The 13477-nt window shown below is 43.2% G+C and overlaps 1 protein-coding gene across 1 annotated transcript in view; it reads right to left on the bottom strand.

Annotated features, from left to right (window-relative positions):
* Nucleotides 1-1431: 1431 nt before the first annotated feature.
* Nucleotides 1432-13477, bottom strand: part of ddx43 (DEAD (Asp-Glu-Ala-Asp) box polypeptide 43) — a 77093-nt gene continuing 65047 nt past the window's right edge. The window contains exons 15-17 of the mRNA XM_060854977.1: nt 4418-4505; nt 2733-2870; nt 1432-1762 (exon numbers count right to left, since the gene is read on the bottom strand). Of these exons, the coding sequence (XP_060710960.1) occupies nt 1754-1762; nt 2733-2870; nt 4418-4505 (235 nt within the window). The 3' untranslated portion in view covers nt 1432-1753. The remainder of the gene's footprint in view (nt 1763-2732; nt 2871-4417; nt 4506-13477) is intronic.

Consider the following 13477-nt stretch of genomic DNA (forward strand, 5'->3'; position numbering starts at 1 on the left):
TTTTGCAATTCCTGCAGTGCCAGGAGAGGGTGCCAGAAAGGGAGTGTGGGTTGTTAGGGGGACGTGGACCTGACCAGGTAGTCACGGAGGGAACGGTCTTCGCAGAAAGTGGAAATGGGTGGGGAGGGAAATATATCCCTGGTGGGGTCCGTTTGGAGGTGGTGGAAATGTCGTCGGATGATGTGGTTTATGCGAAGGTTGGTAGGGTGAAAGGTGAGCACCAGGGGGTTCTGTCCTTGTTATGGTTGAAGGAGCGGGATGTGGATGAGATGCATTGGAGGGCATCTTTAACCATGTGGGAAGGGAAATTGCGGTCTCTAAAGGAGGAGGCCATCTGGTTTGTTCTGTGGTGGAACTGGTCCTCCTGGGAACAGATACGGCGGAGGAATTGGGAATATGGGATGGCATGTTTGCAAGAGGTAGGGTGGGAAGAGGTGTAATTCAGGTAGCTGTGGGAGTCGGTGGGTTTGTAAAAAATGTCAGTGTCAAGTCGGTCATCATTAATGGAGATGGAGAGGTCCAGGAAGGGGAGGGAGGTGTCAGAGATGGTCCAGGTGAATTTAAGGTCGGAGTGGAATGTGTTGGTGAAGTTGATAAATTGCTCAACCTCCTCACGGGAGCATGAGGTGGCACCTATGGGTGGCACCAATGCAGTCATCAATCTAGCGGAGGAAGAGGTGGGAGGGGTGCCGGTGTAATTACAAAGGATGGACTGTTCTACGTAGCCAACAAAGAGACAGGCACAGCTGGGGCCCATACGGGTGCCCTCACCATCCCACGCCTAGAGGAAGAACGCCTCATCTTCTGCCTTGGAACACTTCAACCCCATGGCATCAATGTGGATTTTACCAGTTTCCTCATTTCCCCTTCCCTCACGTCACCCCAGCTCCAACCTTTCAGCTCAGCACCGCCTTCATGACCTGTCCTACCTGCTTATCTTCCTTTCCACCTAACCACTCCACCCTCTTCTCTGACCTATTACCTCCATCCCCACCCCCATTCACCTATTGTACTCTATGCTGCTTTCTCCCCATCCCCAACCCCACCTCCTCTCATTTATCTCTCCACTCTGCAGGCACCCTGCCTCTATTCCTGATGAAGGGCTTTTGCCCAAACCGTCGATTTTCCTGCTCGTTGGATGCTGCCTGACCTGCTGTGCCTTTCCAGCACCACTCTAATCTAGACTCTGGTTTCCAACATCTGCATCCTTGTTTTTACCACAGTGAACACTAACGTACTTACCTCCAAACTTTACTCCATAATGTCATGTTTAAAAAATTGCTCGTTTAAAATTAATTGCCATGGTGCATACCGAGGGAACAATGAATACCAAATCCTTCATACAAGACTGGTCAGGAGCTTCAGGCAAGGCACATATAACAATAGGGACATTTAAAACTGGAACTAGCTGTGTTTATTCATCTTCCAATAAAATACAGTGGAATACACAGAATGTTAATCATCAACATCTAGGAACATCGCACACTGCTGCTATCCCAGCAACCATATGGAACCTCATTCATTCCTTCCATACTAGGCCCCCATCAGCTGAAAATAACATTCTGTTTATATAAAGAAAAAAAAACAATTGTGCACAAAACATTTTTTAAATTTTCCAAAAGCGAAGGATGCAGTAAAGTGCAGTGCTCACGTGTCTTGGAATTGAGCCTGTGCAGTAATTTAACTTTGCTGCGCTGTATAAATCAGGTTTGGTTTCACTGCTACAAGACAACAAGAAGCGGATATCGTTGTTTCAGTTTCTCTGTAAAGATATAAATGTGTACATTAGCCAGCTGGTTGGCTGTATGATTACAAACTAACACTCTTAATTTAATCTCATGGTTTTCATTAACATATTGTTTATTTAAATGAAAACTATCCACATTGATGTTTACCTTTAACATTTCTTTCACTGTTTGAGCTCAGTCTAAATCTTGCCCAATGTAACCTGGTGGCCACCTGCCAGCTCTCCACCAGGCTGACGTTGAAAACTTCGCAGAACCACTGGCTGAAGGTTGGTCTGATCATTCGGCACAACCAATGCCTACGGCAACATACTGCCAGAAACATTTATAAAAGGTATTTTAAAAACCCATTTTGAACTGGGGACAGGGAATGAGGCTGCTCCCTATTGAATGTACACTGAAAGCTTTCTGGGAGGACAATGTTGATTCACAGTTTCCTGATCAGATTAAGGGGTACAAATGCAAACTGCAATTACAAATGTAACAATTCAGCTCTGCTTGTGATTGCCCATCAATGGCCTGTGTGAATAACCTGACTCTGGGATTGAAACCCAACAAGCTATGGCTTCAAAAACTTTAATATGACCTCCTAGGGCTGAGAGAATGCAAGTATGGCTTGTAGTATTAAACCTGGACAGGAAACATCATGTTTCCTTCGGTTCTGTCATCAGCATCAAAATTTCACCAACACTGCTCAGTTTTCATCTGTCCTCATTTCTTAACGTTGCCAATGAGTATGTTTTCTCTGCAGAGATGACTTGATCTTTAAATACCTGTTTCATATCCTTCAGATTATCATGTTACTTTCCTCCCCAAATGTAAGCATCACTATTGGATCCACCACCAATTTTACTGAAGTAATTTAATTGCTGATCAAAATCAAGGAAGTGCATGAAATGCACGATCAAGAATGTGCAGGTTTATTACCCACCACAGACACAATTTCATGAGTAAAGACTAAACTGAGAGAATGTTTTTGGATCTTACTTTATTCCAGCCTCTTCTGCCTTGCCCGCGACCGCTACGGCCTTCACCATGGGAGGCTGCAACCTCCCGCTCATATTCCTTCTTCATTTTGTTTTGTTCAAATCTTTTTGCCATTGTCAGAAGTTCTTCAGGAACAGGCTGCACATGAAAAGCCCACATTTACTGCAATTGAATTCAGTTATACAGTTGAACCTACAAAACAGCCTCACACCTTGTCTATACAGAGGATAGATGGAAATAAAATAACATGACAGAAACATTCTGTTCAACTGGTCATGCTCCACACTCAACCTCCTTCTTGTTTTGCTTCATTTAACCCCATCAATATATCTTTCTATGTCTTCTTTCCTCATAGACATATGACCAGGCTTCCCTTAAATCTCTGCCATTCACTCAACCACTCCCTGAAACGAGTTCCACATTCTTACTACTCTCTGGGTGAAGACCTTTGTTTTGAATATCTTGTTTTTTTAATATCTGTTAATAACTGCCTTACACACATAACTTTTTAATTCCTAAACTGGGAATCAAAATATAACTGATTAGATTAGATCCCCTAAAGTGTGGAAACAGGTGTTTTGGCCCAACAATCCACACCGAACCTCCGAAGAGCAACCCACCCAGACCCATTCCCCTATACCTGACACTACAGACAATTTACCTAACCTGCACATCTTTTGGCCTGTGGGAGGAAACCGGAGCGCCCGGAGGAAACCCATGCAGACACGGGAGAATGTGCAAATTCCACATAGACAGTTGCCCAAGGCAGGAATTGAACCAGGGTCCCAGGTGCTGTGAGGCAGCAGTGCTAATCAGTGAGCCATCATTTCCTTCCATAACTTTAAAGACATCAGTCTTCAACTCTCTCTGAAGAAGCCCCAAAAGCTCTGTGCCGAAGTCCAAGAATATCCCAATACACTGGATCCGTTCAGTTCAGGTCATCTTGTTTGAACACAGTTAGGTTATTTTATATTGGCACTGCGCTATTAATTTGAGGCACGTTTTCACTTATAGAGTCATAGAGATGTGCAGCATGGAAACAAACCCTTCGGTCCAACTCGTCCATGCCGACCAGATATCCCAACCCAATCTAGTCCCACCTGCCAGCACCCGGCTCATATCCCTCCAAACCCTTCCTATTCATATACCCATCCAAACGCCTCTTAAATGTTGCAATTTTACCAGCCTCCACCACATCCTCTAGCAGCTCATTTCATACACTTATCACCCTCTGCGTGAAAAAGTTGCCCCTTAGGTCTCTTTTAGATTGTTCCCCTCTCACCCTAAACCTATGCCCTCTAGTTCTGGACTCCCCGACCCCAGGGAAAAGACTTTGCCTATTTATCCTATCCATGCCCCTTATAATTTTGTAAACTTCTATAAGGTCACCCCTCAGCCTCAGACGGTCCAGGGAAACCAGGGAATTACATCTGAAGGTTTTTCCGCAAGTTCATTTCACAAAGGCTTGGATACAGGAGACGTTTTCAAGCTCAAGCCAGGAGCCCCACAACAGAAATCACTCTTTGAATGTTCCCAGTCTTTAAGTTATGAATCATTTAAGCCCCATTTCTCAGTTAATTTCCATCCAATTGCAGTATCTACACTTTTCCTTTGGCTGAGATGTTAGACTAGAGCTAACAAGTGAAATACTAAAATGAGGTACGACAAGAACTGCAGAAACACACCTGACATGCTCGTTCAAGAATTGCAATCAATTCTGCAGCAAATCTCCAATCATTCCTCGTGATGAGGGTTATTGCGGATCCCACACGACTGGAACAGAACACAATATGTTAACAATAAATCCTCAGTGTCCTGGTGAACTTCATTAAGCTGACAAAGAAGCAAACTGTACACTTACAAACAAGTTACAGCTTGCCTGCTACTGGCATAATCAATGAAACAGGAGGAAGCCAGCTATTCAGTCTCCCACTCAAAGGGGACAATATGGAATGGGGGTGGGGTTTTCCACACTGATAACCCTCTGGACCACGTGTGGCATAAAGCAATTGCAAAGCAATTGTACTACTAACATAAGGACAGGTTACAGCTATGGATGGAAAAGTTGCTGAGTTGTTTAAACTTTGTTGTACAAAACGGTGAATGGAGCAGATTCTGTTCTTGACTCTGAATCAAAGTTCCAGGTTCAAGTCCCATTCCAGTACTTGATACCCAAGGAAGGTCCATTTCCTAAACTGGCCAAACAACTTGCAAATGCTTTTAATAAATGTCAATGGTAGGTCATTAGAGTGGGAGAAATTCCTGGTGAGCCATGCATTGGAAAGGAATTGGAAATATATAGTTATCCATAACTCCAGCTTACAACAGGCTCGTTGAGATGAATAGCCTGGTTCTTTGCGGCAGTCTTTGTGGATACAGCTAATGACAACGATTTTATGGGAATGACCAATTGAAAAACTCAATTAAGCAATAAACAGCCTTTTGTAAGGTAAAGGCTTCAAGGAACATGGAGCAAAGCACAAACAGCCATGATTGAAGTGAACAACTGAACAGGCTTAAGTACCTAAATGGCCCATTTCCCTCTCACACAACCATTTGTGGTGCAATAGTAAGTCCCTACCTCTGGGCCAGAAGGCCTGGGTTCAAGTCCCCTGTGCTACAGAGGTGCATCATAACATGTCAGAACAGGCTGATCAGAAAATTATTACAGATGACCAATTTTTTTTGTCATTACGGTTAAAGTTTTCAGTTTAAAAAAAAAAGTTTGAGAAACTGCTCACAAAAACTATCTTGTAAGGAAGATTTAATAAAATAAAGAACTGGTTTTATCAATATTAGTACTATGAGTTGGATCAGATGCCATTCCCCCATATTTGAAAGCTAACACCCACAAGACTTGGCAAATACATAGACATTATATAATGGACAATCACATGGTAAAAATAAACTAACAAGTTAAAAAATCTTCTATGGTTTCACAATGTAAAATAAGCCAAGCATGGGATAAAGATTCAAAATTTGATAATTTACCAAACATTGGATAATTGCCATTCAAAATACGTCAACATCTCAAAACAGATGCATATCAGCTTGCAAGCTCACAAAAAGTTCTTAACAAAATGCAGTTCAGTATTTCAGCTGCAATATTCTAACTTGACTTCACAATTGTCAGTCACTTCCTCTCCACAACAGTCAACAAAAACAACTTGTAGCTCTTAGCCAAACATCAAATTCTGATACTCACACTTAGTACCAAATCAACAAAATGGATAACTTTACTCCATCCTTTCTCTAATCAAGAAATTTTCATGTGAGCCATGAAATAAAAAGGATATGTAAATAAAAGATGAATAGACAGTGACATGAAAACAGGAATTTTCATGTATCAAATAACAAGCAACTGTCACGTGAACCAGTAGGATCATAATGCCTTGTAGGGAATAACATTAATGTTGGTGGAAAGAATTTAAACACGAAAGGTAATTGCAAGTGTTTAACTGTATGCCACTAAAAAGGATCCTGAACCTGTTATTTATTGCAACCTTGATAGGGAGATGAAAACAGGAATAGAAAAGCTATGACCTAAATTTCAAGAAAGAAGTTTGAGCAAAAAGAGATGTTTAGCTATTTTATGGCAAAATTTGAATAATTTCCTGGAGCTCATCCATCTTTCTTATAGTTTCTTTTTTCTCCTGTTCTATTTACCTCTTCAAGACTTTGGTCGTGGCGAGGGTTGGCAGCTTGCACTTGAGGTGAAGGTGAGTTTGGGTTCCTAGCGGCCTCTGCTTTGTCGAGGCAGTCTGAGCGCTAACTGTGGCTGCTGATGCAGAGGGGAGTTTGGGATCCTGCCAGCATCTGCTTCCTCTGCAGATTCATGGAAACGGTGGCAGGGCACGTTTAGCCCCAGTACGAGATCAAGCTGCATCAGCAAAGCGGGCCCAAAGCCAACGCATGGCAGTAGTGGAGCTGAGTGTAGCTTGAAGCAATACCCAACAGCATCAGTGACAGCTGCACTGGCGAGGCCCAGCAAGGACTCAGTGGCAAAGGCATCAGTGGAAGCAAGATGGCACCACAGAGTAGTGACTTTCATTCCTGCAGGAGTGATGCAGCAATGACGACTTAAGCCTGATCACCAGGCCCATGATGGAGCACTTACAAGAAGGACTGTAAAGTTGGACACTTACTTTATTTTTTCATTTCTCGGTCTTTAGATGTTTTGGTTTATTTTTCTGTGTTTTAAAGATAGCTCTGGAGGATGGTGACATTGTACAAACTTTTCACCATTTTGTAACAAGATACATGTGACAATAAATCGAATATTAATAAGTTTTTAACAAACCAGTTACAAAAAGAAACAGTTCACATTTTTGAATACATGAACAGGAATACCAAAACAAAATGTGGTTACAGTAAATTTTTGTAATTTTCATTGAATCTCGATGACAAAGCAAAGTGGCAGTTTCTCATTTCAACAGTGTTCACTGTTTTCAATCCTTAGCCTCAGTTTAGCTGTGACAAACAACATTAGAGTTATAATATGCTACAGTTTAAATGCATTACATTCCACATTCAGCCCAACCTGCTGTACAAGGAATCAAACCACAATATATGAGAGAGGTACCAAGACAGAAAATTTGCCATTTTCTGTTATAACGGACACAATCTTCTCAATGGAATTTTCCAACAGCTCTTCCAAATGGGAATCTTGTTTACATCAAGGTTTGTTCACAATGAGTAACTTTGTCTATGTAGAAATGAGGTCTGTGTCTAAATCTACCCATGCCCAATCAAATTCAGCTCCTATGACAGAAAGTGTTGAACTTACTCATTGTGTCCTTTGCCAAAGTTATTTTGCAAAACAAATAGGAAGCAATTTTTTCCCCACAATTAGGTATATTGATGAGAAAAGTTCAGTCAAATGACTAACACTGAAGCATGCTTTTAGGTCAGACGAGGGGGCAGTGACGGACGGTTCCAGAGGGTGATGTTGAGTTGGAGGCTAGGGACTGGGACAATACGGGAGATAGGGAAAATGAGGAAGCTGTTGAAATCCACATTCATCCTGTATGGCTGCAGGGCCACAAGGTGAAATATGAGGCATTGCCACCCGACACCTGGAGGAGGAAAGGTTTGGCGGTGGAGAAGGCACAGGACATGCATGTCCCTGGTGGAATGGGAGGGGGAGTTGGAATTGTTCAGCCACAGATGGTGGGGCTGGTGGGTGTGGGTGTCCCAGAGATGCTCTCCGAAACCACCTGCAGTAAGGCGCTCCATCTCCACGATGTAGAGGAGACCGCACCGGGCGCAATGGGATGCAGCAGACAACACCGGCAGAGGTACAGATAAACCTCCGACGGATGTGCAAGGATCTCCTGGGGTCCCGGACGGAGGCGGTGGGAGCGGTGTGGATGCAGGCCCTGCACTTCCTGTGGTGGCTGGGAAAGGCACCAGGAGTGGGGTGCGGGCCGGCGGGGGGCATGGACCCGACAAGAGAGTCGTGGTGGGAATGGTCCCCTCGGAGCGTTGATAGGGGTGGAGAGGGAAATACATCTCTGATAGTGACCAACACCCTCCACCCAGATCTCAAACCCATCCAGACCATCTCGGAAACCTTCCCCTCCACCCCACCCCTGGACCTCTCCCTCACGGTGTCTGGCAACCGACTAACCAGAGTCATACATCACAAGCTCACCGACTCCCACAGCTACCTAGACTGCACCTCCTCCCAGCCCACCTCCTGTAAAACACCATTCCCCATTCCCAACTCCTTTGCCTCTGCCGCATCTGCACCCAGGATGACCAACTCCTCCTCAAGAAGACCTAAGTGGCTTCCCTCTTCCACGATTGCAACCTCCCCCCCACCCCCCCACCATGCGCCTGACAATGTCCTCCAGCGCCCTCCTTCACCCCACGCACCGCTGCCCTTGAACCCCATCCCTCCCAACACAACAAGGACCAAAACCCCTGGTCCTCACCTTCCACCCCACAAACCTCCACACACCACTCATCATCCTCCGCCACTTCCATCACCCCCAAACGGACCCCACCATCACAGACACACTTCCCTACCCACCCCCATCAACGGTCCAAAACAACCATTCCCTCCAACACTTCCCAGTCAGGTCCGCACCGCCCCCACCAGTACACACCCCTCCCCCAGCACCCCTCCCTGCCATCACAGGAAGGGCAAAACCTGCGCGCACACCCCCCTTCCCCCACCCCCGTCCAAGACCCCAAGGGACCCCCCAACACCTGCCAGAAATTTACCTGTACCTCCACCAATGCTGTCCACTGCATCCCCACCACACCCGGTGTGGTCTCCTCCACATTGGCGAGACAGAACACCCTCCCGCAGATCATCCCAGAGAACACCTCCGGGACACCCGCACCCATCAACCCCACAGTCCCATGACTGAACTCTTCAATACCCCCTCCCACTCCGTCATGGACATGCAGGTCCCAGGCCTCCTCTACAGCCAAACTCCTACCACCCAACGCCTGGAGGAGGAATGCCTGATATTCCGCCTCCAGACCCTGCAACCACACAGGACAAATGCGGACCTCAACAGCCTCCCCACTTCTCCTCCTCCCGTATTATCCCAGTCTGAAGCTTCCAACTCGACAGTGCCCTCCAGACCGGTCCATCATTCCCCCCCTCTGACTTATCACGTTCTCCCTCACCTTCATCCACCTATCAATTTCTCAGCTACCTTCCCCCAAACCCCACCCCCTCCCATTTACCTCTCAACCCCGACCCACAAGCCTAATTCCTGATGAAGGGCTCATGCCCAAAACGTTGATTCCCTTGCTCCTCGGATGCTGCCTGACCTGCTGTGCTTTTCCAGCACACTATAGTCTCGACTCTGATCTCCAGCATCTGCAGTGCTCGCTTTCTTCTGAAGCATGTTTTGTTTATAATTTAAACAGATCGCTGTTTAGAGGTTATTTCTGTTTTTAGTAGCATAATATTTGTGGTTATTCAACACAAATAGCAGTAGCAAACCCGCATTGCTTTGCATTTATATAGGCAAGAAGCCTGGGTTCAAGTCCTACCTGTTCATAGATGTGTACTAACATCTGATTAGAAAAAAAAAAGAAAAATCCCCAGGTGCTTCACAAATAAACTTTACAACATTCAATATAAACAAATGGAAATTACAAGAAAATATTTTCAATATGGAAATCTCAACTTAGTTCTGAAACATGTAGAGAAGCTCATAATCTGACCTTAAAAACCATTTTACTCTATCTATTTAGTCTGATCACATAACACTTGGCACTGATGTTACCTAGACTGAAAACAGTTCCATTCCCAGGCAGTAGTAAAAATTCATGAGCATAAAGACTCACTTCATTGAAACATGGATTTCAAAATCACTTTGCAACCAACCACTCAACTCAATGCAAGTCATCAGACAAAATGGAATTGAACAAAACAGTCAACATCCACTGTGAAATATGTTGCTGAAAAATAAGATGTTAGAACAGATATAAACGGCACAGGATGTTATTAAAAAAATTAACGTGCCCTCAAAACAATGGAAAAATAGTCCCATTTTAACCTCCTATTGCATCCAAAAGTCACCCACAACTTGGTTGGGTTCTTGTGGCTGCATAAAATGGGACACCAAAAACTTTTCTCCTTGACTACACTATATGGCATTTGTTTAGTGTCTGTCTACAAAAAGAGAACAATAGTGCTTCATGTTTATGTACAGGTAAGCAGGAGGACTTTCTTTTAAAAAGAAGAATGTGCCATCATTTGTGATGCAACCAAAGTGGAGACAAAGAATGGAAGGTTCAAGGAATATATGGTTTGGCGAAACTACATCAATGGAATATTGTTGAATTTCACACTTTTTAAAAAAAATACTATCAAGTGGGGATGATTTCATGAGTACCAGGGTCAAATTCACTTGAAGTTTTATTCTGTGGAGTTCAAGATATCCAAACCTTGCTGTATGATGATTTGAAGATGCCGGTGTTGGACCAGGGTGTACAAAGTTAAAAATCATACAACTCCTCCACTATCACCTGACGAAGGAGCGACGCTCCGAAAGCTAGTGTGCTTCCAATTAAACCTGTTGGACTATATAACCTGGTGTTGTGTGATTTTTAACTTTGCTGCATGATCACTTTTATACATTTTCGCCCACGATAAAATCTTGTGTGGTGCAGCTTGCTTTACAGTCTAACACTTCAGCACAATCCTCAAATCAAATTCAAGGTGAGCAAACATGGGTTCCTAGCCTGAAGCTTGTTTTTAAACAAAAGAAACTCTATTGGATTACACGAACATCACAGACTGGAACGTATCAAATTCAAATTATGTTTATTTATTTCAAAGTGTATGTTTAGGATTTATTGAGCCATCTGAGCATTTGAATGCTCAACTGTTTTGCAAAACACCAACGTGTTCTAGTATAGTTCCTTCAAGGGAATCTATTAAGTTATCAAGCAGAGAATAGTGTGCACAAATCAATAACTATGACAAGCAAAAGGGAACAAAGAAAACTTCAAAGACTTCTGGTAACACAACGTCCCAAGAGATAACTATCTCACAATCACCCACTTGAATAAAACACACCCTTGATTTTCACAAACACTTTTTCCAAGACAGGCGTGTTAAAACTAATAACCCTGTTTCACAAAAATCATTTGCAATTTTTTTTTAAAAACTGAAAAATCCATCAGATTGCAAATCCAAAGCACATTAAAGAAATCAATAAGGCCACAAAACTACCAACCCGACAGGACATATAAAAACCCATAAGTTTTTCGAATCAGATCCACATACTTCCTGTTGTTGTAGTTTTTAAAAAATGTTTCTATTGCATTAGCTAGCAGCTTCAGCAAAAAAAAAAGTGACCATGTACACTCATCAGTAATTATTTCAAAAATCTTGTGGACTCTTATAATCACTTAGTCAGGAGAAACTACTCCATTTCTGCCAACCCTATGACTAATTGTTTGAGAGAAGCTGTTTCGAAACAACAGTTCTGCCAGAAAATGATGACGGTGAACGAGAGGGAGAGAAAAAAAATTCCACTCAGCACAACATAATGAAACACAGTCAGGAAGACTTGAGGTTGAACTTCTTCAATCTCACACACAAGGACTGGATGAAATCATAAAAAAAGGAAAAAAAAGTGGCACAGTAGTTAGCGCTGCAGCCTCACAGCGCCAGAGACCCAGGTTCAATTCCCACCTTGGGCAACTGTGCGTGTGGAGTTTGCACATTCTTCCCGTGTCTGCATGGGTTTCTTTCGGGTGCTCCAGTTTCCTCCCACAGATGCGCAGGTTAGGTGAATTGGCCATGCTAAATTGCCCATAGTGTTAGGCGAAGGGGTAAATATAGGGGAATCGGTCTGGGTGGGTTGCTCTATGGAGGGTCAGTGTGGACTTGTTGGGTCGAAGGGCCTGTTTCCACACCGTAAATAATCTAAACCTAAAACAAACAGGCACTTGGGGAGGGGGATTGGGGGGGTGAAGGGAAATGAAAGACATTGGCTTCAGAAGCACCCATTGTTACTGTCATTGTATGACTGACACACCACCACTAACTGGAAGAAGGATGGCAGAATGAAAGAGAATGAGCTAATGGAAATATACCATGGTAAAGACTGGGAGATGCTGGTCAGCAAATGCCAACACAAGTCAGTGTTACCCTTCTTATTATTACAATGATTTGAAGACGAGCAATTTCAAAACTGCCGATATTTACGAATCTTACCAAGGTGATAAATTAGAATGCATGGAGGGAATTAAGAGTAGTGATGTGGCAAATAGAGTCCAAGGCAGTTGCAAATTCAGTAACAGGGTCCCTTTTTTTGGTGCAAGTCAGGAACTTGCAGGAGGGCGTCTGTCAGACACCGTTACTGGTACATCACTCCTGACATAATTGAGTAGTCACTGGCCTCCAACAGCAACCAAAGTAAAAAGTGATAAATCAATGAAATAATTTTAGAATTCTCCATGGATTTTCTGACATTTTCACATTTGGAGAATTAGTCAACTTGAAAATATCCCATCATTATGATAAAGATCAATAACAATACTTTAAAAAATGAATGACGCTGGCAATTAGCATCATGGAAGGTGTGTTGTCTTTTGTGACAGATAGTTAAATGCATACTCAGTGAATGTTATTAAAGCTATATACAGGTTTACCACATGGCAATTGGAGAAGGTTTTTCTACCTTATCAATTTTTAGGAAGTGCAGGGGTTTTACCCTCTGGCCAGTATTTATCCCTTGAAACAGAGCAGGTGAAAGATGTCTTTTCATGGCATACAACTGCAAAAGGGCAACAGTGAGGCAGGCAGATAAATGCTTCCTGCAACTATATGGCTAACATTTACAGACCAGAAAGGGGATAATGAGAGAGATGCCACCTCTGTCACAAGTGTGAAAAGCATGAAAAAGTGATGAAGACTTGTATTTATAAAGCATTGTTCATGCTGATAGAACATTCCAAAAAGTTCTTTACATCCAACAAGTATTTTTAAAATGTCACTGTTGGTGCATAGGAAGCCCGGAAACCAATTTGATCTAAAACAACAACAAACAAATATTCTGTTAATTGTGATTTTGATGGAGGTATTTTAAAAAAAAACAGCCAAGGTATCAGTGATAACTCACTTTTTTCAAAATCGTACCCAAGGATCTTCTACATTCATCTGAGCATGCAGCATCTCCAACAATACAGCACACACAGTACAGACGGTTAGCAAGTGAAGTAAATACATGTACAGCAGGGAGGCAGCAGAGATATAGACTGACAGT

Source organism: Hemiscyllium ocellatum, chromosome 3 (genome assembly GCF_020745735.1).
Source record: "Hemiscyllium ocellatum isolate sHemOce1 chromosome 3, sHemOce1.pat.X.cur, whole genome shotgun sequence".
Taxonomy (NCBI): domain Eukaryota; kingdom Metazoa; phylum Chordata; class Chondrichthyes; order Orectolobiformes; family Hemiscylliidae; genus Hemiscyllium; species Hemiscyllium ocellatum.